The sequence below is a fragment of the Chaetomium strumarium genome (genome assembly GCF_033439665.1).
Source record: "Chaetomium strumarium strain CBS 333.67 chromosome Unknown B0T15scaffold_7, whole genome shotgun sequence".
Classification (NCBI taxonomy): Eukaryota; Fungi; Ascomycota; class Sordariomycetes; order Sordariales; family Chaetomiaceae; genus Chaetomium; species Chaetomium strumarium.
Window position 1 is genome coordinate 1162596 of NW_026944435.1, and position 27109 is coordinate 1189704.

Sequence of the window (27109 nt, forward strand, 5' to 3'; positions counted from 1 at the left end):
GTCTCATTAAATTGATTATGGCTGACCACCTATCCATGCCATTAAAACCATCCAGAACATAGGTAACCTATCAATCAGTCACGCTTTATCCATCTCTCAAATACCAGGTACAATACCTACTAGTTCAGAGCAGCAAAAGTCGCACCTGGTCCTTGTTGACTGGGCTACCAGAGCCAGGCCCATCCTGCTTCCTGTCTGATGAGTCTGATATCAACCCAATCCGCGCCTGACACAAAGCTCCTTGTTCCATCCGGCCAGCGCGTTGCAAATTCGCGGTTTGTGTGACAAACAGTGGGTTGTCTCGAGGGGCGGCCTGGTTTTCTCAATACACGGGCACCTAGTGCCACCTACGCTCTGAGTAAAGTAAGGTATGAATTTAAGCCACAACGTCCCCTTCCTTTTCCCGCCCTTTCTCCTAGATACATTTTACGAACTATTGCTCCCTACCTTACTTCTTTCTCACACGTCACATAGCTGCTCGTTGCAGTCAAGACCCCTTTCATATCAAAGCTTTCAACCCTGTTACAGTCACTTCTTTATCATCGCCATGAGAGTTCGAAGCTCACGCTTCCCCGACAGGAGACCGCTATCAACACTTGCCGATCCCATCGCCCCGGGCATGGACGACTCTCAATTTGGTATGTATCAATAAGTCGGCCACAACAGTTTAGTTGTTTTCGTCATCTAACGACTTGAGACAGATGCTAGACTCACGGACCCTCCTCTTGTCGCGAGGAACTCCAGCATAAAGTCATACACTACATCTCGGGCAACGTACTCGAAAGTCCGGGTCTTCTACAGGAAGCATCAGCATGCCGACAACCTTCCCACCTCTCCTGCACCGATTCCCCTTCTGGTCTTCATCCACGGGCTCGGTGGTTCTGTTGCCCATTTCAACGCTCTGCTTACGAGCCTCACCCCCATCGCCTCATGCTTGGCAGTAGACCTGCCAGGATGCGGCATCTCCGGGTTCGAGCCCCGAGACTGGCGTGCCTATACCACCAACGCACTCGTCGAGCTGCTCGAAAAGGTCATCGAGGACCACCGCGATGCGTCAGCCGGGCAGGGAGTGGTTCTGATCGGCCATAGTATGGGCGCCTCTCTCGCCGCTCTGCTCGCCAACCCGCGGCAACCGAAGACTGAACTTCACAAGCATGTTCTCGGCCTGGTTGCCATATGTCCGACTACAGGAGAGCTGATGGAAGCACGGGCACCCTGGTTCCGCGTAGCACTCTGCATCCCGGGCTTCTTTTTCGACCTGTGGAGAGCCTTTGATAGAATTGGAGGTCTTGAGAGCCCCAGCGTACACCGGTTCGTTGGCAAGTGTGCTGACGCCGAAACGAAGCGGCTCCAGTACATGTTCAACTGCCAGAGCAGGACGCCGGTCTTTCGCCGGATGGCATGGGGCGCGATCCCGGCGCGTGGCAAGGGCGTGGCTCGTGATGGGATAGCAACGTTGCAGACATGGGCGGGCCTAGATATCCCAGTGTTCGTGGTCGGTAGCGAGGACGATCAAGTGGTCCCCCCCAAGATGTCGACAAGATTGCCTCCACACTCGGGAAGAAGGAGGTCCCGCCCGAGCCCGAGATGAACGGTGTTGCGGACAGCAGCGATGACAGCGGAGATGATGCACACCAGACAGCGAGGATTCCAGTGCTGCCTCGGCACCCAAAGAAAGTAGTGGTCAGCACCAAGCTCCCCAGCCCAGCAGGGCACGGCCTGCTGTACGCCCCGCCGACTGTGCCCGTCCTAGCAGGGCTCATCTCGGACTTCCTGTCGACCAATGTTACCGGCCGTCTCTCCCTCGGTTGGCAGCTGCAGTACCTCTGCAAGGACGGGAAGTGGGACGTCAAGAACATCGAGAAGTGGCGGAACGTGGCCCCCGTGTCAGGGCCGATCGGCGGCGTATTCCGCGCAATCAAGACGCTCCGCGAGGTGGACGAGGAACACTGTCCGCGGGTGTTCGTCGAGAAGTGGGGACGCGTGGTCAAGGATGTCGTCGACATCTCACACGACAACCCGGTCTACGACCCCCGCGGTCTTGAGCAGGGCGGCATCCGCTACCACAAGTTCCCCACGCTATCCAAAGTGCCGCCCAACGACGCCGAGATTAGAGGCTTCATCGACCTCGTTGACAAGATTCGGACGGAACAAAAGGAGCGGGCCAGGGCTGAGGCGTGGGCCGACGGTTACGCAATTGGCGTACATTGCCACTACGGATTCAACCGGACTGGGTTCCTGATTGCGTGCTACCTCGTCGAGCGATGCGGGTTCACCGCGAAGGAAGCGATTGACGCGTTTGCTAAGGCCAGGCCGAATGGAATCAGGCATGAGCATTTCAGGGACCGGCTCCATGTCCGGTATTCGGGTGTGAAGAGTGAGGCTTGATTGAGTTGGCTGAGATCTGGGAGTTCGGTTTGGTGTATCATGTTTTGGGGTATTTGAACAAGGTTCTCTGGATTTAGATGGTCATATCGGTCGTTGGTTCAGGCTCAACGGGATAGAATGGGGACCGGTCGCAAGAGTCTGGGTAATTTTGATATCCCCAACAATTTTTGATTCTCTTCTTAGCTTTTTGTACACTATTGATATTACAGCTTCTTGGACATGATATCCCTGGTTACGCTTTGGCGACAGTCAAGAGATAACTCAACCCCATCTCACTGCCTCACACACCACTCTGGCGCAGCAAAGATCACAGCTCCCCCCGAGCTGCCAACCACGCAGCCCCGGAATCCGCCCAAATCTCATACCTCTCCACCCTACCTTGCTCATCAAACCCCAGCACATAGGTGAACACCTCATCCCAGCTTTGCCCTGTGCTCTTCCACGTGAACCTTGCCTCCCCCTTGACCGAAACTTTCCTGGCCTCGGCGTCCACGATGTACTCGCTAAAGCGCATGTTCTCGTAGCTGAGACATTCCGAGATCACAGAGAGGTACTGTATTAACCCTTCGGCGCCCCGGAAGGTGCGGCCTAGGAAGGGCGCTAGTTTGGCCAGGCCGTGCTCGTGGACGAGAATTCGGGAGTCGTTGCGGGTGAAGAGGGGCAAGATCTCGGAGGTTGGGCTGTTGTTGGCGAAGGCGGTGCAGAAGGAGGTTGCAGCCTGGAGGAGGGAGGTTCGGCTGACGGGGTTTTTGGTTTCTTGAGGCATGGCGGTAGCGCTCTAATCTGCAAGAGGAATTTCTGGGTGTTGGCGGTTTGGAATTACCTAAGTAGGTAACTGGTATCTTGGTATTCACAAAGTACCAAAAAGGTTCCAAGACTGCTATGTATGATCAAGAACACTGTATTCAATGAAAGGTCATGAGGGTGCATCATGTGCTCGCGCCAGACCCCTGTTCCCATCGACGTCATGCGCCCAGGCGACCCCGGTGAAGCATCCGAACTGGTGTGCCTGCAGCCTTAACTACCGATTGGGTCTTGGCCTATTCGGCCGGGGATGCAGGGGCCGAATAGGAGTCAACTTAAACCGAACGTCAGCCCCGGGTCCCGAGGGTAGGCAGCGGTCCCTTCTTTTGACGGACCAGCAGGTACCCCATTCCTACTAGTACTGCTCTCTTTAAGCAAAATGGTGTGTTCGTGCCAAACAGTCTACTTCCTCTGGCCGCAAACAAAAGTAAACATCATTCGCAGGATAGGCGCTAACACAAAACAATACAGTCCCCGAGGTCGGAGCGGACACCGCTCCTCGCGGACGACCCGAACAACCCCGATGACTCGACCCGTCGCACCGAAGAAGATGGTGCCTCCTCCCGCCGCACCGGTCGGCGCGAGGTCTTCCTCTTCGTCTGGGCTCTGCTGGCGACGGCAGGCGTGATCGTCCTGGGCGTCGTGCTCCAACACCGCACTTCCACCTCGGCCTCTCCGCCGTCCGTCATCGCACCAGGCGACCCCTCCGCCGGCGGACCGTACACTCTTCCGCCAAACACCAATACCCAAAAGAAGAAAAACCCAACCAAGCGCAACCTCATCTTCATGGTCTCCGACGGGATGGGGCCCGCCTCGCTCTCGTTGACGCGCTCCTTCCGGCAATTCACCTCGGACCTGCCCATCGACGACGTGCTCACGCTGGACGCCCACTTCTGGGGCACGTCGCGCACGCGCTCGTCCAACAGCCTGGTGACGGACTCGGCCGCGGGCGCGACGGCCTTCTCGTGCGGCAGGAAGAGCTACAACGGCGCCATCGGCATGCTGCCGGGCTACCGGCCGTGCGGCACCGTGCTGGAGGCGGCCAAGAGGCAGGGGTACAAGACGGGCCTCGTGGTGACCACGGACGTGACCGATGCCACGCCCGCGTGCTTCGCCGCGCATGTCGCGTATCGCATGCAGATGGACGAGATTGCGCTGCACGAGGTCGGGGAGGGACCCCTGGGCCGGAGCGTGGATCTGATTCTCGGAGGCGGCAGGTGCCATTTCCTTGCGAACGGCACCGAGGGGAGTTGTAGGGCGGACGATGTGGATGTAGTGGGGATTGCGCGGGAGAAGCATGGGTGGGAGTACAAGGGCGATCGGAAGGGGTTTGATGAGCTGCAGTTGGGGACGAACGTGAGCTTGCCGTTGCTGGGCCTGTTCGCGGCCACGGATGTGCCGTTCGAGATCGATCGGAGGCATATGGCCGACGTTTACCCCAGTTTGAGCGAGATGGCCAGGACGGCGCTGGCGGCGCTGGACCAAGCGACGAAGGACAGCGACAAGGGGTTCTTCCTCATGATTGAGGGCAGCCGGATCGATCATGCAGGTCACATCAACGACCCTGCTGCGCAGGTCAGGGAGGTGCTCGAGTACGATAAGACCTTCAAGATTGTGCTCGACTTCCTGGAGAACTCTGACACCGAGGGTGTCTTGATGGCAACGAGTGACCACGAGACGGGCGGCCTATCCACGGCCTGGCGTACGTTTTCTTTCCCCCTTTTCCCCGTCCGAACAGCTGTAGACATGTCGGTACTGACCCCCCTCTAGAAGCACCCGGCCAACTCCCCGTCTACGACTGGTACCCAGCCGTCCTCGCCAAAGCCAACGCTTCGGCCGAGCACTGCGCTCTCCTTCTTCAGCAGCACATCAGCTCCGCGCCTCCGGAATCCCAGCAATCCTTGATCAACTGGATCAACGAAGAGCTCGTCATCCGCCGCCTCGGCATCACCGATGCGGTCCAGGCCGAGCTCGGCGCGCTCGCTACCAACCCAGAATCCGCCACTGTCATCTTTTCGCGCATGGTCAGCGTCCGCGCCCACATCGGCTGGAGCACACACGGCCACAGTGCTGTGGATGTGAATATCTACAGCTCTGGCGGCGCATCGGCCGAGAAGATACGGGGCAATGTGGAGAACACGGATGTAGGGAAGTTCTTGAGTGAATATCTGGAGGTCGATGTCGATGAGATCACGAGAGAATTGGAGGACAAGATGCAGGCCGGGCAGACGGCTGAGAAGGTAGCGGCTCTGCAGGGAGGGAGGGCCGCCGCTGAGACAGAGAGCCATCCTACGGCGTGGCTGAGAGAGATAAAGGTCTAGATATGGTAAAGGGGAGCGTCGAGCGTAGCATATCCTGGGCGTTGGAACACATTATCAGACTACTACTAGTAATACACTAAATGTGCGGTAGCCCGCTGTGCAGACATGTCCAAGGCCAAGCAAACCCTGTCCGATGAGACCTCTAGGTGGTGACCAGCTCCCAAAATAACAGCACCCAAATTCCCGGCTGTCGAATCTCAGGCTATAAGGTGGCTCAGACCTGCTAGACATCGTCATGTATGCGTTCTGGAGTGTAGTCATTCTTATAGGTGATAACGAGAACGCGGAAGGCAGGGCTGCTGGCCTTCCAACTGAGAATGGACCAGAGGACCTCCTGGAAGCGCCACGTCTGTAGCCTATTAGCCAACTTGAATGGTATATAGAGTGTCGCAACATTAAGACGTACCGAGGGTACCTGATATGGGGCTCGAGATGGTGCGGCCGGTGGATGATGTTAAGGTTATAACTGTTAGACCTCAAATATACCTACGTACCCTATATACATGAATATGTAGTACGTACACACTATAGGATACAGTGCAATACATTCCCCTATCACTTGTATTTTACTACTGTACTTGACTGTATATGCACTAACAAAAGTAGGGTACTCCTATTATATAGCACTAAGCTAACCTCCTAACCTAAGGTATGCCTTGTAAATGTGCTATGTATGTATTTCATTACAGCCTTACACCCGGTGTCTGTATGTACGTACACATTACGGTCATACTAGCACTGTCGAATTAGCCCCGCTGCCATTAACGCGTCTCGTACCGAGTAAACGGTTGCGCCTTCCATCTCGAAAACCAACCCAGATACCTCAGACTTCGATGCGGATCAGCCGTAGGTAACACCTAGTGTGCCTTGTTTTCCCCTGCTCAAAACCCTCCGCTGTTCCTTAAGGCACCGAACACGGTATTGTATAGTACCTGGGTTGCAGGGAAGGCTCCCAACCTTCGTTTGTGCCCCTAGCAGGTGGTGATAGCTGCAAGCACCGTCCCGTAAGTCGAGGACCAAGCTTGCGACGAACTCCAATCCTCCACAGAACCGCGTCGAACCGGTCTGGCATGGTCTAACATAAATACTGCATGTGGGATTGTGACGGCGGAGATCTCTCGACATGGTGATCCTAAACTTTACCCTCAGCGAGGAGGGCGTTGCTGTACTCCACGATGCACTTGCCTGCATGTTCAAGTTCAGCGACGATGTCTGCTTGGAGGCGAGAAAGGACAAGGTATGAATTGCCCTTAACGGAACCACGTCTCGATCTGAGATATCGCTGGTTGCTGAACCATTGGCCGCCCTAGTTGACTCTGACTACGCTCAACATATCCAAGTCAGCGTATGTCTGCTTCTCCTTTGCCGCCAACAGATTCTTCTCGCGATACAACTTCGAAGGGGCACCTCAGTACCGGGACCGCTTCTTCTGCCAGTTATACATCCGCGTGCGTCTCTCTCTGAGTTCTCCTCAACCTTGTGCCGCTCGTCTCACACCAGCCACAGTCTCTCCTCACAATCTTCCGAGCTCGTCAAGCGGGCGGCGACCAAGCGCGGGAAAGAGATGCATCGATAGACCGCTGCGATGTGGCGATCGACGACGGCCTCGGCAAGAAGAGCCGGCTTGTTGCCAGGGTCTCCTTCAGAAATGGTTTGCCTCTCTCCTCCCCTCCCTCTTTACCATTCACACAGCTGCTGACCACCCTGTAGGCATCACGGCTTCGCACTCCCTTCCCTACGAAGTGAAGCCCCCCACTCACGCTAAGTTCAACAGAGACGAAGCAGGAAATCGCTGGTCAATCTCCTCCCGGACTTTACGGCAGCTGATGGATCATTTCGGCCCGGGCATAGAGCTCCTCGACATCAACACAGACGAGGAGGCTCGGGTGGTTAACTTCACATGTTTTACCGAGAAGGTGCAGAAACGCGGCGCTGTCAGCAACGAAGGTGCCATCACTACCTAGATGCCATGTTTCTCCGCCCCGATGCTAACAGAGACGCAGCTGTGCTCAAAAAGCCTCTCCACACTAACATTGCGGTCGAGATGGACGAGTTTGATGACGTCGAAGTCCAAGACAAACTTCACATCATCATCAGCGTCAAAGACTTTCGCGCTATTCTCCAACATGCCCAGATGACCAGCGGAGCCCTAACCACCAGTTATTCCCACCCTGGTCGTCCCATGAAGCTATCCTACGGCGCAGATGGTGTGCTGTGCGAGTTCATCCTCATGACCGTCGGCGAAAAGGACGCCTTGAGCCAGAAGCACAAGAACCCCCGAGCGAATAGCGTACCGAAGGCTGCTAGACCGGAGCTCGATTCAGAATCGCATCGAGCAAGCTCGGTCGCAGCAAATGAGAACCAACAGGAACCGCCGGCTTCTACGGCTACTAGTAGGCCCCAACAGCAGAGGACGCCTGTGCGGCCACGCCAGTCTGGATTCGAAATCCGGCCACAACCGATGCCGCCTCCTACAACGGCTCGATCCGATTCGCTGTTCGTTGACCGGGCGGAAGACGATGAGCAGTGGGAGCCGATAAACCCAGATGCGGACGAGGAGGAAGAGGAAACGGCAAGGTTGGAGTGGAACACCACGAATGAGCCGGTACTGTGCATCCCTCTCGTGCTTGCCCCGGGCGGTTCGCTAACCAGGAAGCAGAACCCGTCATCCATACGCATTGGCAGCTATCTGTCAAGACAAGCCGAAGCTCCAAATGTTCCTCCTGATCGCCTTGCTGCGGGACTTGAGCCGACTCAGCGGCTTTCTGAGGTAAGTGACACCGCTCGGTTTCGCTGTTGGGATGTGGCTGTAACTCGTCCGCGTAGGTCCGCCGTTTCGGTCTGTTCTCTCCCTGAATCAAGCAGAGCTGTAGCAGTGAACATCGGGCTGGCTCTCATTGCGTTGCCTTTGGCTTCTTGTGGCTTGAGAGATGTTGTTGCTTTGAACGGCCACCTCGTGGTTCACCTTGGCTTCTTAATGGCAATCCAACTTGTCGCACAACCAGCACCGAGCATCGTTATTTCCAATCCCAGCCCGCCCGAAACGATTCGATTATGCTGCCCTTTCTTCCCGTCATCACTGCGAACCGGCCCGCAGTTTCCATGTTCACCCCAACCCCAAGCCATGAGGTCGCCAGACTCGGTCCACGCCAGTGCATGCTCGCTCCCCACCGCCATCTGCGTGACACGCCCTAAATCCTCGCTACGTGCGAGCTGCCCGTGATCGTCCCTCCCCCAACCCAGCAGCCTCCCATCCTCCTTCAGCACATACACACTGCCCCAACCAGCGCCGACTTCCCTCCACCCTGCCAAGCTCCCTTTGTCGGGAGCCTCCGACCGCACACCCCACTTATCCGACCCCAATACGATCATCTCGCCCGTTTCGGGGTGGCCAAAGAGACAAGTAAACTCCCTCCCGCAAACGGCTTTCACAACCTTGAACTGTGTCCCCGCTCCTCCACCTTCGATCCCAATCCGCCGCGGCGACCACACCGCCCCCATCGCCGGCTCTCCAAGCTGTCCCTTCCTCCCGTTGCCCCACCCCCAGGCCTCGCCGTTGCTCAGCACCGCCACGACATGGCCCATGCACGCGGCGAGATCGACCACTCTCGCGCCGCGGGGCGGGAAGTCCGGGATTGGCATTGGCTCCGAGGTGCGGAGCGTGCCCTGGCCCAGGCCGAGCTCGCCTTTGGCGCCCGAGCCGAAGGCATAGACTCTGTCTTCCCCTTCCTCCGAGGAGTCGTCGTTGTCGTCGTCGTCGTCTGAGGTGAGCACGACGATGCTGGCGGACCAGGTGGCGGCTATATGCCGGATCTTGAACCTGCCGCTTGGCGGGAGGGGGGGTGAAGTCAGATCTACGGGCCGGAAGGAGGGCGTGGGCTCCCCGACGTGATCGGATGGTGGTGATGCGGGGCCGCATGCGCCGGTGCTGGCGTCTCCTGTCCAGAGAAGATCGCCTGAGGAGAGGAGCAGAAGGGTGTGGTTGCCTCCGGCTGCTATGCGGATCGGGCGTATGTCGTGTTCTGTATGGGGTGTGCTGTTGCGACTGAGAGGGGCAGGGAGGATAACGGGCTGAGGGGTGTCGACGTCCTCTTTGTGTCCCAGGCCAAGCTGCCCTGAGCCGTTGGAGCCGAGGGCTTGGAGGAGGAACATTTTGAGCTGCCCTGGAAGTCTATTTACTTCAATGTAATAAGGGACGAGTCGGTGCTGAGTGTGACCAGCAGATTGAGGGACTCAAATGAGGTTCCCCACGTGTAGAGACACTGTGCGACACTGTGGCTGCAACGGGCAGGTGGGTCCTAGAAGACCCCACTCATTTTGAACTTAAAATTTGAGCACCCAGGAAAATTTCTTTGTCAACTCTGCACCTCACCAACATCCAGAGCGAACCTTCAGCTTGAGACACAGTTGAAGGGAGCGACAGGTGGTGGTCGGTTGACGATGTGATCTGGCGACGAGATTTTTTTTGGCCTTGCAAATCAGCAGTCCACCAGTCAATAATGCTCAAGAGAACCATGGCGTCAACAATGGGGGCGTTTCCGGGCGCCGACGACTTTGTTGTCGGCCTCATCGGCATGGGCGACATGGGCAAGATGTATGCCCGGAGGCTGAGCAGTGCTGGATGGAGGTAGTTCTCACCGGATTCTCTCTGTTCCATTTCTCTCTGCTCCATTTCTCTCTACGTCCTAGCCAACGAGAGGCGCCATGTCTGACCGGCTTGGTGGTTGCTAATCTTGGGCTCCCAGAGCTGTTGTCCTTGGTAAGTTGATTCTTCTCACCAACGCTTTCCTCTCGTTTCCACAAGCACACCCCCCTCGCATATGATGACTTGAGCGCATTTGGCTAGAGTATCGCTCGTGGCATGACCGATCAGCCATTCTGGCCCCGGTCAGCCGCCGCGGGCTTTCCATGATGAAAAATCTCAGCTACCTTATCATTCTTTGTCTGAAGCATTCCACTCCAACATATTCCAACAGCGTTATTGGGGTTGGACATCGGCTGACTCGGACAACAGATATATAGCATTGTGCCCGCTGTTCTGGGAGATGCTAACAGCGGTACGTCCCAGGATCGTGGCCTGCGACAGAGAGGAAAAGTACGATGAGCTGGTCAAGGAGTTTGCCAACCATGTATGGCCGTGCATCTCACCTGATCTCCCGCTGCGGACCAGTGCTGAGATGCTGTGTTATAGAACAATATACAGATTCTCCGCAACGGTCACCTCGTATCCCGCGCCAGCAACTACATCATCTACAGTGTGGAAGCCGCGGCGATAGGTCGTGTTGTTGCCCAGTATGGACCATGTGTGTGCCGTCTCGATATATGCTAGATCGTTGTTGAGCCATGTCCATGACCAGAATTCTTACCATTGCAAACCATTCTCCAGCGACCCGCCTCGGCGCCATTGTAGGCGGCCAGACGTCATGTAAAGACCCCGAGATCAAGGCATTCGAAGAACACCTCCCCAGCGACGTCGACGTCGTCTCGTGCCACTCCCTCCACGGGCCCAACGTCGACCCGCGCGGCCAGCCGCTGGTGCTCATCAAGCACCGGGCCTCGGACGAGTCCTTCGCCAAGGTGGAAGCCGTGCTCGGCTGCCTCGGGTCCAAGCACGTCTACCTCACGGCCGAGGAGCACGACCGCATCACGGCCGACACGCAGGCCGTCACGCACGCGGCCTTCCTCTCGATGGGCAAGGCGTGGCACGCGACCAAGCAGTTCCCGTGGGAGGGCACGCGGTACGTGGGCGGCATCGAGAATGTCAAGATCAACCTGATGCTGCGCATCTACGCGCAGAAGTGGCACGTCTACGCGGGGCTGGCCATCCTCAACCCGGAGGCGCACAAGCAGATCAACCAGTTCGCCAAGTCGACCACGGAGCTGTACACGCTCATGCTGGAGGGCCGCCGCGACGAGCTCCGCGCGCGCGTCTACGCCGCCAAGGAGAAGGTCTTTGGCCACGGCGACAGCCCCAAGTGGGCCGACCGGCCCCTGCTGCCGGACGGCGTCGTCGACCGCTTCAGCCTCAACCCCAACTCCAAGGGCAGCGCGCCGCCCTTGCCCAACAACCACCTCTCGCTCCTCGCCATGGTCGACTGCTGGAGCGCGCTGGGCATCGTGCCCTACGACCACATGATCTGCTCGACGCCGCTGTTCCGCCTCTGGCTGGGCGTGACCGAGCACCTGTTCCGCACCCCGGGCCTGCTGGACGAGTCGCTGCGCGTGGGCATCGAGGACAACACCTTCCGCCGCGACGACCTGCAGTTCACCATCGCCGCGTGCGGCTGGGCCGAGTGTGTCGCGCTGCGCTCCTTCGAGACGTGGCGGGAGCGCTTTGCCGTGACGCAGAAGTTCTTCGAGCCCCGCTTCCAGGGCGCCGTGGAGATTGGGCAGGCCATGATCAGGGCTGTGCTGGAGAGCGAGAAGGAGGAGTGAATTGGGCCCGATTTGGGGGTGAGAGCTCGTGGGATGGAGTGGGCTTATGGAGGGTTTGGATGGAAGGGTTGGTTGTGGTTACAGTACTTACTAGTACTCACTCTATCAAGGTGTGTTGACTGTACAAGACAGGGGGATAAACAATGCGATGGTATCAACCAGGGTGGGAGGCGTGGCTATTTTCGTGTGTTCAAGGGATGGATGGTTCTATGAATTGATGCGGCCCATATTCTCTACTACCTTGATGAGCGTGATGGATGTTTCCAGACACAGAGCACGCCCGTGGATGTCCGTCCCATCGCGTGGCGCGGTTGAGTACACGAATGCATGCACGCCACTTCAACCTCTCCCTTTGCTTTTCCTTCTTCCCTTTCCTAGTCTTCCCTAAATCTATCACATACCATAAAAAAAAGGGCCGGCAAGCGCTTATCTCTATCCCAAATCAACGAAATACAGAGTCTGTAGACAGCCGAGCTCGGAACATGACACAAACACGCCGGCAGGATACCTTACACAACATGACAATAAGATCCCGTGCTGTCTCGGCTGCACGAGCATCTGACTCAGATCATTGATTTGCTCAGCACAAGGCCTAAAGGGGACACGGCAGGGAGCACGGCAGGATGCCAAGGGCCGCTGCTTGACGCTCCGGTGCATTGCGCAACCACGCGTCGTTTGCTGCCGTTCCTTCATTGGCGGTACTTAGCCAGAGACGAGTTGGTCGTCGAGGTACGGAAAGCAGCAACGAGAACCTCAAGGAAAGCAAATGATACTAGGTAGTTATGCATCGATCAAAGGACCGCATCTATTAAACTTGCTAGACCGTTAATTCATACCGTTTCTCTCGCACGGTAATATCAATACCTTGGCAAAAGGAATAATCCGAATTTTGTATAGCACAAAACGCCGCCCATGTCTGCCAAAGCCAGCTTCCCCGCACAACCATGACTGCTGCCCGTGGCTCTTTCTTTGTCTTTTTGTCTATTTTTCCCCCTTTCCAAACCCGCTGCGATTGCCTGTCTATACGCTACTCGCAATTGCCAACAATGGTAATCATGACCTAATCTGAGCCATCCTCTTGGACATGCTGTTGGCAATGTTAGCATCTCTTGTTTTGTTTCAAGGGGTACCGGGGAGGAAAACTTACAAATCATAGAACGCGAATTGGCTGGGTGAGCTGCCAAACTCATACACGAACCGACTGGCCAGATAGCTGCCAAAGATGGCTCGCAGGTATGTGTCCGGCACCCGCTGGATGATGGTGTCCAGGCCGATCTTCTCAATCAGCAAGTTGGGGAGAGCGTCCGCCAGCACGGCCCGGCGGACATCCTCCTTCTCCCACAGGTCAGAATGCTGCAGCTGCTCGTCAAGCGTTGTGATGGCCGTCGACAACTTGTCTGACAGGATTGACCGGGGCACGCCCGTCTGCTCGTGCTCGCGCCAGATGGCCTCGAACTCAAGCCGGGCATTTTCTTGGATCTTCTCCTGCACCGCCTTGACGTACGCCTTGTAGAACTCGGGCGCGTTGCCCCGCGCATCGTGGCACATGTGCTCGACGAATCCTTCGTCGTCAAAGCTGAGCGATGCGAGGACCTCGAGCGAGGAGCTGGTTACTCCGCCCTTGTTCGCGCTGGCGTCCTTGTACACGATGCAGCCGGCCTGCTCGAGTCGCAACTTGGCGTCCTGCGTGATGAATAGGTTGGCACCCTCGACGATGTATGGAACCGTCGCCTTGCCATCCTTGATGAGGTTGTTCGCCGAAACGAGGTCGATCGACTCAGGCCGACCGCCGCAGGGCACGAACATGTCTGTGAGCCCAGTGTCCCGGAGATGGTATGTGTTGCGGAACGCCGTCCCGTTGGCGACGATCTCTCCGTTGGGCAGTTTGACATTCGTGTCATCGCACAGCACCCTGTAGCCGTCCTTGGACAACTTAGATAGGTCAAAGTGCATGATCATTTGGCGCTTCTTCGCAAGCCGGCGCAGCTCCTCCTTGTCAATACCATTAGGATCCACGAGGACCCCCGAGCCGTCGACGATGGCAGTGTACTTTTCATTGCTGAGAAGGATCTCGTTACTTCCCAGGTCGCCGTCCGGACCGCCCGTCTGCATCTTTCTGACCGTCGATGGGTCCAAGTTCAGCTTGCGATAGATTCCCTTGACGTACTCACGGACCGACAGCGTCGTCATGCCGTAAGCATCGTGGGGAATGCCACCCAGCTTCGGTGATTTGCCGGTGAAGAATGACTTCCACCAAGGCGCCCCTCGGGCCCGGGCATGCTCGGTTGCCCAGTCGACCAGGTCCGCCGTGTTCTCATCCGGGCCCATGAAGAGAATTTCCTCCTTGCCGTAGAGATCAACGATGGGGTTCTTGATGCCCGGTGTCTCGGCCTTCAGCAGCAGATCCAGAATGCTGTCGATGTACTTCTCGAACGCCTCGCGGGCCTTGTCCTGCTGCTTGGGATCCAGCAAGATAACACCCTTGGAGCCGCCCTCGGGAATATCCTTGTTCTTGCGCTGCTGCGTGCTTGCCAGCCCGTAATTCTCATCGAACAAATTGCGGGCGTTGATCGAATATGCCTCCTTGCTGCGGGACTTGACGATGCGGATGCCGCCACGGGCAATGTCCTTGAAGCGCAAGTGGAAGCCCCGAGACTCTGACGTGATCACGAGGAACATGCCATAGAGGCGCTTTGGGTACTCGATGTCGGGAAGGAATGCAGGGTCCAGACGAAAACTCAGCGCTACCTTGGTGGGGGTGAAGTAGTTGGTCTTGAGGACGGAATTGTTGAAGGTGCGGAAGGCGGACATGACCATCTCCTCGTGCTCGGTAGATACCACCTTGGTGATCTTCTCCTTAAGCTTGGCATCAGACAGGACCTCTGTGGCCGGAGTTGGGGCGATGCGCTGGCGATCGAACCCAGCCCCAACCTTCAGGTGAACGCTGGCGAACGAGGCGTACAGATCACGGATAAGCTCAGGATACGAGCTGATGATCTCGAGGATGTAATCGGGAGTGAACGTCTCATTGCGCAGGCGCTTCTTCATCCTCGACAAGACCTCGGCATGCCCGTTGTTCTTGGGGTCAAGTGCCGCCATGAGCGAAGCGTACTCGGACCCGAGACGGTTCAGGAAGTGCTGCACGAAGACCCATACGCAATGGGCGTAAATGGTCTCCTGGAGGCTCAGCTCGCCGGAGGCGAACATTGGGTGCAGTTTGGTCTGGGGCATGCAGTAGAGAAGTGACACCTCCTTGGTGATCTGGTGGATCGACTCCTCAATCGGGGGATACTTGGAGTCGAGACTGGGAGCGGGCCGCAAGTAGACACTCATGACCGTAATCCCGTTGGAGAACTGCTCGACGTACTTGCGAGAGCTCGTCACACCGTAGTAGTGATAGAGGTCGCTCAGGGCGCTGAACATTCCTCTTGCTGTCCTCGAACGGAAGGCGACAACGAGCCTCTTCTCCCGTGAGCCTTCGATGTCGAAGACCTCGATGACTGGGCCAGTGCGATTGACCGCAACCTCGATGATCTCCCGGTAGATCTGCTTGGTGTTCTTGGTCGCCTTGGCGAGGAACATGCGGTCGCTGATGACCTCTAGCCTCGTCTCCTTAGGGTCGGCATTCGGCTCAACGAACTGGCACTGGTAGACAAAATAACAGCGCATTGTCGCCTTGGAATCCGCGTCCCCAATGACGCCGGGGGATCGGAACGTCTCGACACGGAAGCGTTTTGACGTGTCGCTGCCATCTAGGTACTTGGACTCGAGGCGATGCTCATACCGCGGGCCATCGATGGTGGTTTTCCCTGGCTCGCTTGTGTCGATGTAAATGGCGTGGTCCGAAGCTTCCATGTCTAGCCGGATCTCCTCCCGCTTATCCGGGCGCGAGAAGGCGGCGACCTTGGCGGCATACAAGGACGTGATGTGGTTGGCAACGACCTCGGGGTTCTCGAGCTGGAAGTACACGTCGTCGATGCCCAGCTCATTGTAGAACCAGGAGACCTGGGTGTCGACGAGCGCTTCGGGAATCCACCCACACTTCTGAATGTACGCCTTGACTATCAGTGCGTCAGCAAATGACAATAGCCCAGAACACCGTCGTCTCAGGGGTGCGGACCTAGCTTCATCTGCTCATTCTTGCCCTTGAACTCGGGGGCAACGTAGCCAACAGTCGCTGAGCGCAGGGTCCTGTGGCCGTTGCCGTTCACCTTCGGCATGGTAGGGTAGCTGAAATGCGTCGGCTGGGGCGAGGGATGCCTCCCCAACTCCTCGCCCTTGACCTTGTCAACTAGAGGATGGGCGGCGCCCATGGCTGCAGGGGAAGCGATCATGGTCTCGTCTGACGAAGTAAACGGATCCACGTATTCTGGAAAGCTAGCCACGGACAGGTCAGTCTTGATGGTCAAGCCAGACATTCGACGCCTGTCGCCAAGGGGACTGGCGGGTGACGGCTGGACGGCCACGCTCGCCATGGGGTTGGTGTGATGGTGATGACTAGGGAAGAGAAGTTGAGATAGAGAGTGACGCTAGTAAATATGCTGGGTATGGCTGGACTTTAGAGAAGAGAAAGGGAGGGAGGCAGTTGGCGTGTAGGCGGGGAGGGAGCGTCAGCTTTGTAGAGCGAGCGGGAGTAGGAGCGGGAGCATCGTGTCGGTATGTCTTCCTGTGCTGCTTGCTGGCGGCATCTGGCCGCTATTAAGACCCTGATGGCTGGCCGTAGCGTGCATGGTTGACGAGGGGGAAGGACAAGGTCAGTGACAACCAGCCCCCCCCCTGCCTCCCGTATCAGGTCAACAAGCCGCCAAATGCCGCGATCGGTCGATCCGGGAAGCCGCGAGCTTTGTGGCATAGGGCAGGAATGAAGCCCGATACGGCACATGGCATCGACATCGGCCACTCCAAATTGCCCATTGGACGTCGGCAATTCAGCCAGGTCGAGTGTTCCCGTCCCTGGGACAGGAGACTCCGGCCGTGGCTCACCGCTCCTGAATCTGTGCTCCTGCTCGCCCTCGGCTGTGGCTCATATCATGATAAGAGAGATAAGATGCTCCGTCTCCCAAACACCGTGCCCCCTGTTTCCGGGGTGTGCAATGGGCAAGTGGAAGGATTAAAATGGATAAGGTAGGTAGTGAGAGTGCTTAGACGTACCTTCGCTCGGCGACTCGGAAGCTACCTATCCAATTGACAAAGTGTGCTATCTGTACGCCGCTGTATCAATTCGGCAGCTGTCATTGCGAGGCAATTAGTACGGCATGAAACGGGTCCAAGCGGCGTAGGACGCGGCTACCGCCCGATAAGCCAGCGAGAGGAGTGTTTCGTTACCTCAGACAGAGTTGCGAGTGGCAAAGGGGCCTTGTTCGGGCAACAAGGCAGCTGTGACGGCCCGAATGCAAGAGTTCTAGGGATACGAGTGCTGCGGAATCACTGAAAGCAGGCAACCCAACGAAAGGTGTCTGCACTTCGAAGGAATATCTGGACTGTTCCGTTAGCTTGCCGGTTCTGGAAGGAATGCTGGGCCAGAACAGCCAGTAAGTGGATGATATGGAAATTGCGCAGTCGTCCAAAGCTTCAGGTCACCCATTGCGAGTAGATTTGACACTGAAAGGGTTCCAATTGGTTGTTTCCCATCCCTAGCGGCGACAGCAATGCGAAGTTGTACGGGTTAACTCGTACAGCCTTGCAGCTGACCGCGATGCTGTCTGGTGGAAGGGTGCAGTGGGACGCAGGAACGACGTCACTCGGGCAAGGGCCAGGGCGCAGGAACCGAAAGGGGGGCGTGGAAGCTTGGTACCTTTTTTTTTGCGACGATAGAATGTCGTACGGGAGATAAGGGTAGCCGCGATGTTTGGCCGGAGACGACTGATAAGGAAGTGTCTGAAAATAGACAGAGAGACCCGCCGTGTTGGATAGCCGGGTTATGTGGTGAGAGGTGAGTCAAGAGACAAAAGTTAATATTGAATTTTCAAGTTGCCATGGTGAGTAGGTGACAAGATGGGATGGGAACACCGGTTCATGCGACGGGAGTGCCACTCTTTTATAGTCCGTCATCATATTTCGAGTTGTGAACGGCGACAGCACGTTCTGAGGAATTCTCTCCAGGATTGGCACTGTACCTGTTCGTCTACTCCGCAGGCCTGTCAATTTTCAAAGGAAGTTGCCTGCGAAAACAAGTATCGTGATGCCATTGTGCGGCGTTCTGACAAACAGAAACCAGGGCTAAGCTAGATCGGGCAACTAGAAGTCGTCTGCTGATTGGGTCACAAGGGGCCTTCTGGTTCCTGAACGCCCAACAAAAAGGAGTACTTCAGTACGTACCTCACTGCCACTTTGGCATCGGTAGAACCGGGAGCGGCTATTCGAGGTTCTCGCGTAACGTACCCCGTACATATCGGTACCTTCATGTAGCAGAGTGGATATTCAGCTCGTAAAAACAGGAGCAGGTCCCTCGTCTGAGTCGTGTATTGTACTCTGCGCTTCCCGAATGTAAAGACGCAAGGGATTTAGAAGCAGGCACAGAAACCAATGGAGAAGTTGCACGTTCTAGAAAGTCCTGGGGAAGTTCGGCGTCACACAGTCGATTCTACGCTACTGTGTACGGTATCGTGGATACGTCTTGATGGGTCTCGGACTGTTGTATACCGTCGATCACGTATTGAATGCACACCGAAGGCACCGCAGGACGGTGCTGGTCAGCCACCGAAGGTGAATAAGTTACCGTACCTGAGAGCACTTTACTTGGCTTGCAAATTCACCATGTTGCTGGTGCCAGTATCTTCTAGTACTACTAGTATTGGACAATGCACGGACGACTTGGATGCGATATAGGGAGATAGGACAGGCATAGTAATCGATACACTACCAGACCTCCTATATGTACAGTATTATCTCCCTTCCGAGCCCCTGACCCGTGATTTTGCGCCAGCGCCAGCCCTTACACAGTAGACGTTCAGTTGGACATAACCTACATGTTGTCGTGTTGTGCTACCCTTCGTCTGTCACTTACCGCCTCTTACATTAATTAATCTCACAGACCTTGATGGTATGTACTGTACGGGTAGATCGCCAATCCAAAACCCCTGGCGCCGTGAAGGCCTGCCCTGGTTGCTCCCTCACCAGCTGGACACTCAAACAACAGCACGTGGACCTTCTGGGTTCTGGATGGCGATGCTGACGACCTGGGGTCGAGAGTCTCCTTCCGAACCGCGCAGACCGCGAAGAATCCTTTGATCAGAAGTGTCTCAACGAGGGCTGGTCCCGTGATTGCAGAAGTACGTAACAACTACAAGCCCCAAGCCGCCAGGACCCGGCTCCGCTGGTGGCTGGGGCACGATGCCCCGCCATTTCATGCCTTCCGAATTCCACGATTGCGTCTCCCATGAGTCCCATCAAGTAAAATGGGGGTAATGAAAACCACATTTGCTGCAATTCAACTCAACAACCTGTCCCCGACGTCGCACGGATCAGGAACCTGTACAAATTCGGTAATTCGTTTGCTTCAGGTGTGGAAGCGGTGGGAAAATACTGGAGTGGATGAGGGGCCGCAGAACGGCCTAGGACGTCACTAAAAGTTTCCGGCCAAGTCTTTCACATTGACCGCCCCAGTGCCGGTCAAAACGCGGGGCATTAACTGCAGTCCCGGATGGACCCCTGAGACAGGGCTAGACGCGGAGGAAAAGCTCTGTTGTCCTCGTGCCGACTGCCATGCTCGTTGTTCTGGATCGAAATGGACACTCGAATGGTCACGGGATTCGCGGGGAAATTGGCATTGGCAATTCGACATCCACAATTGTCCAACCCTGTCGTGCCTGTCCAAGGGTCAATCCAACTCCAAGCCTCTCCAGCTGCTCCACGTTTCCCACGTTTGGGGCTGCATCGACACGATTCGGCCCTGGAGAGTCGGAATTAGCCTAGGCGTGCCGGGGAAGCTGGCTCATCAATGCGCTTGCTACTGTAGGTACAGTAGTAAGGAACACCACCTACTCAAAGATCCAAAAATAAAAACAAATGAAGCAATTCAAGGTGCCAATTCCGCCATAGCTCGTCTACTCTGCAGTCCACCAACAGGGCTAGCTTTTACGTGATACGTATGTAGTACCTCGAGTTCTCGCAACCACGGCATTTGGATTTGGAGCCTTGGACTGAGAATCATTCCAACCTCGCCAGGTCTAAGACTGCCAGTGGACGCTTTCAGGACATCCGTCTCAGCGTAATGCCCAATTCGTTGACCGGCCTGCGCACTTCAGAGGGTATCATCTGACGCGAAAACCACAACGAAAATGCAGAAGTGTCAGCAAAGAGGCTTAAATGTGATATACTATAATCTCGCGAAGTCTACAAGTCCCGGGCCGGAGGCATAGGCTACGAGCTGTCAATATGATCCGGCCAAGGGCCGCAGAAACTCTCCCTCCTCAGTTACCTGGTAGAGGATGTTTCACCCGGTCAGCTCGGGACTATGCGGCTCGATTGCAAATGGATTCACTGAAGCCAACACAAGTGTTTCTGCATTCCCTTTTCATCACTTCACATTGTGCCACCACACGGCTCGAAAGATAAATGAATGGCCCTATATATCCCGCGAGACGACTTCCGGCATCTCAAGCTGCGAACATGCGCATTTTTCTTTCCCGCCTCAATCAATGGACACAGATGGCATCTTGCTGTTGGGCTACGCTATGAGGCCGCCAGCATACTTAAAATAGCTGAATCAATGTGTGTTCACTGGTCAGACCGTCAGAGGAGGCCCAACCAGTTCGGATGGCATGAACTCGTTTTCGAATTCCCGTCCTACACCAGGTAGAGGGTCTGGAGACAATGATTTGGACTCTAACGTATTTCTCCTCGGCTGCCAGGCGAACAATAGAACCTCTTCGGTACCGGCGGTACCTGTTGGAGCGGCCGGCAATAAGAAGAGGGGCGTGGAGGGGCAATCCCCCGGAGCATGGAAAGTTCTACGGATTGTTCTCCCGCTGATTGCCGCTTCCCCACCGTTCTTGGCGCGGCGCAAAGACCGGGCCAACGCCGACGCAGCCCCGCTCGAGCCCCGACTCGGTTCCTAGTGGGGCAATTCCTCCATCCACCATAGTGCGTAGGACTGACGACAACCCCGCGAATAATCTCCAAGCTCGGTCCGGCAAATGAAGATACTGTACTGCAAGCTTTTGAATAGTTACAGCAGTTCTTGTCTCCCTTGACAGGCTTTGAGGTACTGGATTGGGAATATTGGCGTCATCCTCGTTGCGAATCCTGTTAGCTGCTACACGACCTTCGACGCCTCCCATTACGGCAATTTTTTCCGACAAAAGTGATGAGCTCTGGTTCTGACGTTGCCAGTGCCAGGGAGAGAGCCCGCGGACTGGACAGGGATGACGAGCTGGCGTTTACCCGTCGCGAGTTCAACATCCCGACCAAGGCGCAGATAGCGAGTACCCGCCTGCCCGATTCAGGTGTGACAGCTCCGTTCCGTAGAGTAGTTTGAGGTTAGGGGCTAATGATCGTATCTGGTGGCTGTAGATTCGACAACACCTGGGTCGAATGATGATGCGGAGAGCAGATGTATCTACCTCTGCGGCAACTCCCTAGGCCTCCAGCCCAAGCGGACTCAAACCCGCATCAACCAGTATCTCGCAACATGGGCTGCCCAGGGTGTTCAGGGGCACTTCAAGCCCCTTGAGGGGTCACCCCTTCCGACTTGGGTCGATGCCGACGAACGGGCGGCCCAGCTCATTGCTCCGATCGTAGGCGCCTCGAGGGCGGAGGTGGCTGTCATGCAGACATTGACGGCCAACCTCCACCTTCTCATGTCTGCCTTCTACCGCCCGGATCTCAACGGCAGGCACAAGATCATCCTCGAGAGCAAAGCATTCCCCAGCGACCATGTAACCACCCCCGTTCTCTCGTATCCAATGTGATGGGACCAGCACCAGTCACTAACACGCAACCACTCTTAGTTCGCTGTCGAGACTCAACTCCGCCACCATGGGCTCGACCCGGCCACCTCCATGATAACCCTCACCTCGCCGACATCCCCGGAAGACAACATCCTCACGACCGCCGAGGTCCTCTCCGCCATCACCACCCACGCCTCCACCACGGCCTTACTCCTCCTCCCCGGAATCCAGTACTACACAGGGCAGCTCCTCGACATCCCCACCATCACGTCGCACGCGCACAAGCACGGCATCTTCGTGATCTGGGACCTCGCCCACGCCGTCGGCAACGTGCCCCTCTCCCTCCACGACTGGGACGTCGACGCGGCCGCCTGGTGCAGCTACAAGTACCTCAACGGCGGGCCCGGCTGCATCGGCGGCATGTTTGTGCACGAGCGCCACAGCGCCGTCACGCGGCAGATCACCGACGACAGGCCCGAGGAGGGCTACACGAACCGGCTGGCCGGCTGGTGGGGCAACGACAAGGCAACGCGGTTTGCCATGGCGACCAAGTTCCACCCCGTCAAGGGCGCCGCCGGGTTTCAGTTGAGTAACCCGAGCATTCTGGACATCACCAGCCTGTCGGCGTCGTTGGAGGTGTTTGAGCTTGCGGGCGGGGTGGGGAGGTTGAGGGAGAAGTCCGTGCGACTGACGAGGTTCTTGGAGGAGATACTCAACGGTATGGCGGAGGATGTGGGAGGGTTGTTTAGGGTCATTACCCCGAGCGATCCCCAGCAGAGGGGAGCGCAGCTGAGTTTGAAGCTGCAAGGTGGGTTGTTGAATACCGTGATGCGGGAATTGGAGAGGAGAGCGGTGATTGTGGATGAGCGGAAGCCGGATGTCATCCGGGTTGCGCCGGCTCCGTTGTATAACACGTTTGGGGACTGCGTCGCGTTTGTTGAAGCGTTCGGCGAGGCGCTAGCGATTGCACAGAAAGAGAAGCTTGGTTCGAGCTGAGACTAAGCTTGACGGGGCCTGTCCTGCATGTAGGTTACATGCAACGTGGTTTTAGAACAGAACATAGACGGGCAATACAACATGTAAGAGTACATTAGACCTGACAAGTGGTCGTCGCTATTCGGGAGCTTGTCCATATGCATTAGATAACACCCTATGATATCCGCTCACTGTCCTGTCTTGTCGTCTCTTGAATAGAGGTAGATTCATGAACTCAGGCCGATTCACTGATACGCTTCGTTCATTACTTACTCCTGGGAATCAGATGCTATCTGGAGCAAACTTCCAAGGACTGATCCCCATGGGTGGTCTTCAGAGCACTGACTGCCTATTTGCTGCCCTAGGATAGAGCACAGAATGACGACCGTTTTGAATTAGCAGATGAACGGTTTGCTTTCACCACAAAGCTAAGAAACCGCTGTGACGACAGATTTGGATCTGTTTGCAATAGGTTTGGGATCCATGACAGGGGCTGGAGTCGACACATAACAGGCATGTCGCGAGTCACGAACTTGCAGAGCTGCTTCCATTTGCTGCGCAAACAGTCGGCGTTTCTATCACACTGACCCGAGCAATATGACAGTATTTCTGCCCAACGCCCATCCCAATCATCGGTTGATCGTGCCATAAAGCCCCGGCGCCCGGTCACCCAGTGGCGCTCGTTGATTCACTCCCCGCTCAGTCCCAGAAACATCTCCCTTCCAAGCACCCAGAGAGACCTGACCCGTAGCTCAAGGCCGGTTGCTGCCCGTTTGCCCATGACGAAGGTGGCTGCAATTGTATTCCACTAGCTCGGCTGGGTGCTAGGCAATCGCAGACAAATAGCAAACCTTTCCCTAAGACCGCCTGAGATGCTCCGAAACACAGAAAGAATTTGCCCCGTGATTGTTGCCCATCGTTTAGACCTCCGTCGTGACCTTCGCCTTCGCATTGGTGACCTTGACGCCTAATTGCTTCGCCCGCCTAATGATGTCGACGCGCTTCCTCGAGGAGACGTTGGAGGCGATCCTGGAACCATGGCATTAGTCCTGCAGCTGCCAAAAAACGCCCTCCCATCACTGCACAAAATCGATGATCCTTTCTCGGTTCACGTTCACAATGGGGACTCCACGTACTCTGCGGCGTAGGTCTTGTTGTGCATAAGGAGGAGCTCGACGTCCTTGACGTTGCTGACGAGGAACGCCTTGTGGCCGGAAGGCATCATGTGGCGGGTCTTCTTGTTGGAGCCATAGCCGATCTGGAAAGTGCAAGAATCGGCCGCGTTAGCAGTTGTTCCTGGTCCTCCTAAACCGAGCATCCAAGACTATATCGGATCCCATGCAGCCCCCCCGTCTTCCCGCCCAGCAGCCGCCCGAAGAAAACCCAAGAAAAGATGCAGCCACGTACCGAGGGCATAGCCAGGTTGCCCTTGAACCGCCTCCGGACGCGGTTGTCAATACCCTTGGGCTTGCGCCATGCCGAGTCCAAGCACTTGAACCGGTCGCTCTGGTGGCGCATGAAGCGCTTCGTGCCTGCAAACCGACATATTTGTTAATACCTGCGATCCAAATATCCACCAGCAACGCAACTCGAAATCCTGTATCCTGGGCTCGAATGACGGAGAGGATGGGCGAGGAATCAATCGGTGGGGGGATCATCAGGACTCGGACGTACGCTTCTTCACGATCGGGATGTGCTTCTTTGAGGCAACCATCTGTGCAACTTGTTAGAATTCGCCAGATTGACGGTGATAGTACACTGAGCATAGCGAAATGGACACCTTACCTTGGCGGTCTTGTTGTCGGGTGATGGTCGAATTTGGCGTCGTCACGATCCGAACCTACCTGGAAAAATTCCGTAAATTGGTTGAGCTGGTGGGCTTAGGGCTGTGTGGAAATTGTTAAGGCATGCTGGTCTGTGCAGCATTTGCGGCCCACCACGCGCAGCGATAAGCGGCGAGGTGGGTCAAGCGTCTTATCGATAACGACGTTTCGACGTGGGGTTGAAGTCAAGTCGAACTGGGAGCAAAAAGAAACGGTGACGTTCACCGGAGTAAACGGATGGATCATCATGCATAAAGTGCGATCTCTTCTGGGATCTACAGATGGTAATTCTCAAATGTCATAGAATCGTGCCTGAGGCGATATGAGAGCGTAGCTAGCGGAGCTACAACCACGCCCACCACTGAGCCGCTTGTCCTCTGGACGGGCCGGGGGTATTGTTGGCAGATGCGAACCCATCCCTGATCCATGCCTCTGGCCGGCCGCCCAACGTACGGCCATGTAGAAGGCGTCGTTGTCGAGGGTGATGCCATAGCCATTTGAGCGGCTGTAGCGCATCAACGACTTTTGGTGCACAAGAGCTCGCCAGTCCGGCCTGCCGGACTGTAGCGGAGGCTCTGAGCCGGGACTTATCCTCGGCCTTGCTGAGCCTGCAAACATACTCGTTTCCTCCGCTAGTCATGGCCCGTCCGCTCAGGCGACGTTGTGCTGGTTGCGAAAGTACATTTTGCCCGTACTCTCTGCCATCACTGGGTAGCGCACTGCGGACCTCCTTCGTCGTCGTCCTCGTCCTCCCATTCACCGCCGTAGCGAGGGTCACCTTGGTGAGCACCCATCTTCGAGGAAGTTTGTTAGCATTACTTATTCCATGCCCATGATGCGGACCTGCCAGCAAGACTCACCTGCTCGATGTCTGCGTTCTCCTCGTATTGGACGTCATCCACCTCGTCGGCCTTGATAGGTTCCGCGGGAGGAGGAAGCAGCTTCTGCAGGGCCTCATAGTCGCTGTCGTTTGACAGCCAGCCATCCTCGGGGAAGTCGACCTTGACGACGAGGTACAGGTCGCCCTTCACCTCTCCCCTCTTCAAGGGCATACCCTCACCCGGAACCTTGAGCACGTCACCGGGGCGGAGAATCTTGCCGCGCGGGTGGTCGATATGGATCCCCCTGCCGTCGAGGTGCTTCAAGACGACGCGTGAGAAGCCGCACAGGGCTTCGGCGAGGGTGACGTGAAGATCGGCTGACAGATCGTGGCCGATGCGAGTGAAACGCTCGTGTGGCTCCTCGACGAGGTGGAAGATCAGGTCGCCCGGTGTCATGTCCGGCAGCTGATCGGCCTCCCCCTCGAGCACGATCCGTTCACCCTGCATGGACCCGCGGGGGATGTAGAGCTCTAGCGCCTTGGTCTCCCTGACTGTGCGTTTGCCCTTGCATTTCTTGCAGCGGTCTTTCTCCTTGTAGTACATGCCAGATCCCTGGCAGTGGTCGCAGGGGATGACTTCCTTACGGACGAGACCGGGACCAATCTGTCGGAACGCTTCTTGACGCCCAATGCCCCGGCATCGGTCGCACTGGTTGGGCTTGACCTTCTCCTTGGCACCGCTGCCTTGACACTGACCACAGATGACCTGCTTCTGGGCGGCGAACTTGACAGTCTTGCCCTTGTAAAGCTCCTCTAGGGTGACCTTATACGGCTGTTCCTCGTCAGGGCTGCGTCTTGGACGCCTGGGCCCACCGCCGGGCATGCCGCCCATGTTCATGCCGAACATTTGCGATAAGATGTCATTCAGGTCGACTTCGGCGCCTCCGGGTCCGCCGCGTGAAGGGTCGAAGGCAGCCATGCCGTGTGTGTCGTAGAGGTGGCGCTTGTCCTCATCGCGGAGAATCTCGTAGGCCTGCGTGATCGCCTTGAACTTGGCCTCCGCCTCAGGACGTTGGTCCTCAGGGACCTTGTCGGGATGGTGTATAAGTGCCAACTGGTCTGACGTCAGTATTGAATCCTAATGATCGCCCGAAGGCCGGCTTGAGAGGCGAAGTTCACCTTCCGATAAGCTTTCTTGATGTCGTTCGGGCTGGCGGATTTGTCTACGCCAAGGAGGGCTGTATATCATCGACAGGACGTTAGCTTTGGAGGTCGGTGCGGACCGATACCGCCCGACTGGATGGAAAGGCTGTGGCGTCGTACCGTAGAGATCAACGTCCTCGCCATCCATCTTTGCTTGTTCGCCGGAATTTATCAGATGATTTCGAAACTAGGGAAGTCGGCGGTTGCGAATTCGAGAACGTTGGGCAGCGCGCAAATGGTCTTGGTTGTTGGATGGTTTGCCAGAGGAGCGCTTGGGGTTGGGAAAATTTACCCAGCTTGAAGTTGCAAGAGGCGGTGCCCCACGTAAAAAGAAATGCGCTACGGAGTAGGTGACAGGGGTTGTTACAGCACTCGCTAAGACTTTTGGCGATCACAACTGAAAGAGGGTGGGATCTATATAGCAGGCGCGGCAGGGTCTCACACTATTGT

At 56.4% G+C, this 27109-nt stretch overlaps 8 protein-coding genes across 8 annotated transcripts; 4 read left to right on the top strand and 4 right to left on the bottom strand.

Moving 5' to 3' along the window:
* Positions 1-371: 371 nt before the first annotated feature.
* Positions 372-5721, top strand: B0T15DRAFT_569582 (alkaline phosphatase-like protein; the record flags this gene model as incomplete). Its single annotated transcript, XM_062870809.1, has 7 exons — positions 372-638; positions 702-1499; positions 1532-2370; positions 3664-4221; positions 4333-4894; positions 4963-5432; positions 5686-5721. The coding sequence occupies exons 1-7, from the start codon at positions 548-550 to the stop codon at positions 5719-5721; spliced, it is 3354 nt and encodes a 1117-aa protein (XP_062718052.1). The 5' UTR covers positions 372-547.
* Positions 5722-6636: 915 nt separating this feature from the next.
* On the top strand, positions 6637-8369 carry B0T15DRAFT_496744 (Rad9-domain-containing protein; the record flags this gene model as incomplete). Its single annotated transcript, XM_062867202.1, has 7 exons — positions 6637-6750; positions 6824-6961; positions 7020-7164; positions 7224-7460; positions 7517-8118; positions 8173-8283; positions 8340-8369. 7 exons carry the CDS (start codon positions 6637-6639, stop codon positions 8367-8369), a joined length of 1377 nt encoding a protein of 458 aa, XP_062718053.1.
* A 53-nt stretch (positions 8370-8422) lies between these two features.
* B0T15DRAFT_299238 (regulator of chromosome condensation 1/beta-lactamase-inhibitor protein II) lies at positions 8423-9722 on the bottom strand. Its single transcript, XM_062863796.1, has one exon. It carries the CDS (start codon positions 9663-9665, stop codon positions 8475-8477), a length of 1191 nt encoding a protein of 396 aa, XP_062718054.1. The 5' UTR covers positions 9666-9722; the 3' UTR covers positions 8423-8474.
* A 982-nt stretch (positions 9723-10704) lies between these two features.
* On the top strand, positions 10705-12192 carry B0T15DRAFT_542500 (uncharacterized protein). The gene has a single exon (XM_062869924.1). It carries the CDS (start codon positions 10857-10859, stop codon positions 11946-11948), a length of 1092 nt encoding a protein of 363 aa, XP_062718055.1. The 5' UTR covers positions 10705-10856; the 3' UTR covers positions 11949-12192.
* Positions 12193-13091: 899 nt separating this feature from the next.
* On the bottom strand, positions 13092-16423 carry B0T15DRAFT_404616 (Glutamate/Leucine/Phenylalanine/Valine dehydrogenase-domain-containing protein; the record flags this gene model as incomplete). The annotated part of the gene is made up of 2 exons (XM_062865260.1): positions 13092-16009; positions 16069-16423. The coding sequence occupies 2 exons, from the start codon at positions 16421-16423 to the stop codon at positions 13092-13094; spliced, it is 3273 nt and encodes a 1090-aa protein (XP_062718056.1).
* A 4583-nt stretch (positions 16424-21006) lies between these two features.
* B0T15DRAFT_542511 (pyridoxal phosphate-dependent transferase) lies at positions 21007-23001 on the top strand. The gene is made up of 3 exons (XM_062869925.1): positions 21007-21394; positions 21462-21826; positions 21899-23001. The coding sequence occupies exons 1-3, from the start codon at positions 21256-21258 to the stop codon at positions 22832-22834; spliced, it is 1440 nt and encodes a 479-aa protein (XP_062718057.1). The 5' UTR covers positions 21007-21255; the 3' UTR covers positions 22835-23001.
* A 296-nt stretch (positions 23002-23297) lies between these two features.
* On the bottom strand, positions 23298-24832 carry B0T15DRAFT_542512 (ribosomal protein L32e). The gene is made up of 5 exons (XM_062869926.1): positions 24599-24832; positions 24488-24527; positions 24221-24345; positions 23950-24071; positions 23298-23842 (listed from the first exon to the last, which is right to left on the bottom strand). The coding sequence occupies exons 2-5, from the start codon at positions 24525-24527 to the stop codon at positions 23734-23736; spliced, it is 396 nt and encodes a 131-aa protein (XP_062718058.1). The 5' UTR covers positions 24599-24832; the 3' UTR covers positions 23298-23733.
* Positions 24833-25340: 508 nt separating this feature from the next.
* B0T15DRAFT_403599 (uncharacterized protein) lies at positions 25341-26807 on the bottom strand (the record flags this gene model as incomplete). Its single annotated transcript, XM_062865213.1, has 4 exons — positions 25341-25430; positions 25497-26570; positions 26636-26694; positions 26780-26807. The coding sequence occupies 4 exons, from the start codon at positions 26805-26807 to the stop codon at positions 25341-25343; spliced, it is 1251 nt and encodes a 416-aa protein (XP_062718059.1).
* Positions 26808-27109: the final 302 nt, after the last annotated feature.

What these genes read in the sequence shown, in the direction of transcription:
- B0T15DRAFT_299238 (XM_062863796.1), bottom strand. Translation starts at nt 9,665, where the DNA reads ATGTTCCTCCTCCAAGCCCTCGGCTCCAACGGCTCAGGGCAGCTTGGC.
- B0T15DRAFT_542500 (XM_062869924.1), top strand. Translation starts at nt 10,857, where the DNA reads ATGTCCATGACCAGAATTCTTACCATTGCAAACCATTCTCCAGCGACC.
- B0T15DRAFT_542511 (XM_062869925.1), top strand. Translation starts at nt 21,256, where the DNA reads ATGAGCTCTGGTTCTGACGTTGCCAGTGCCAGGGAGAGAGCCCGCGGA. An exon ending in TACCCGCCTGCCCGATTCAG is followed by an intron (nt 21,395 to 21,461) that starts GTGTGACAGCTC and finishes TGGTGGCTGTAG; the next exon opens with ATTCGACAACACCTGGGTCG. An exon ending in AAGCATTCCCCAGCGACCAT is followed by an intron (nt 21,827 to 21,898) that starts GTAACCACCCCC and finishes AACCACTCTTAG; the next exon opens with TTCGCTGTCGAGACTCAACT.
- B0T15DRAFT_542512 (XM_062869926.1), bottom strand. Translation starts at nt 24,527, where the DNA reads ATGGTTGCCTCAAAGAAGCACATCCCGATCGTGAAGAAGC. An exon ending in GCAACCTGGCTATGCCCTCG is followed by an intron (nt 24,072 to 24,220) that starts GTACGTGGCTGC and finishes TGCACTTTCCAG; the next exon opens with ATCGGCTATGGCTCCAACAA. An exon ending in AACAAGACCTACGCCGCAGA is followed by an intron (nt 23,843 to 23,949) that starts GTACGTGGAGTC and finishes CCATGGTTCCAG; the next exon opens with GATCGCCTCCAACGTCTCCT.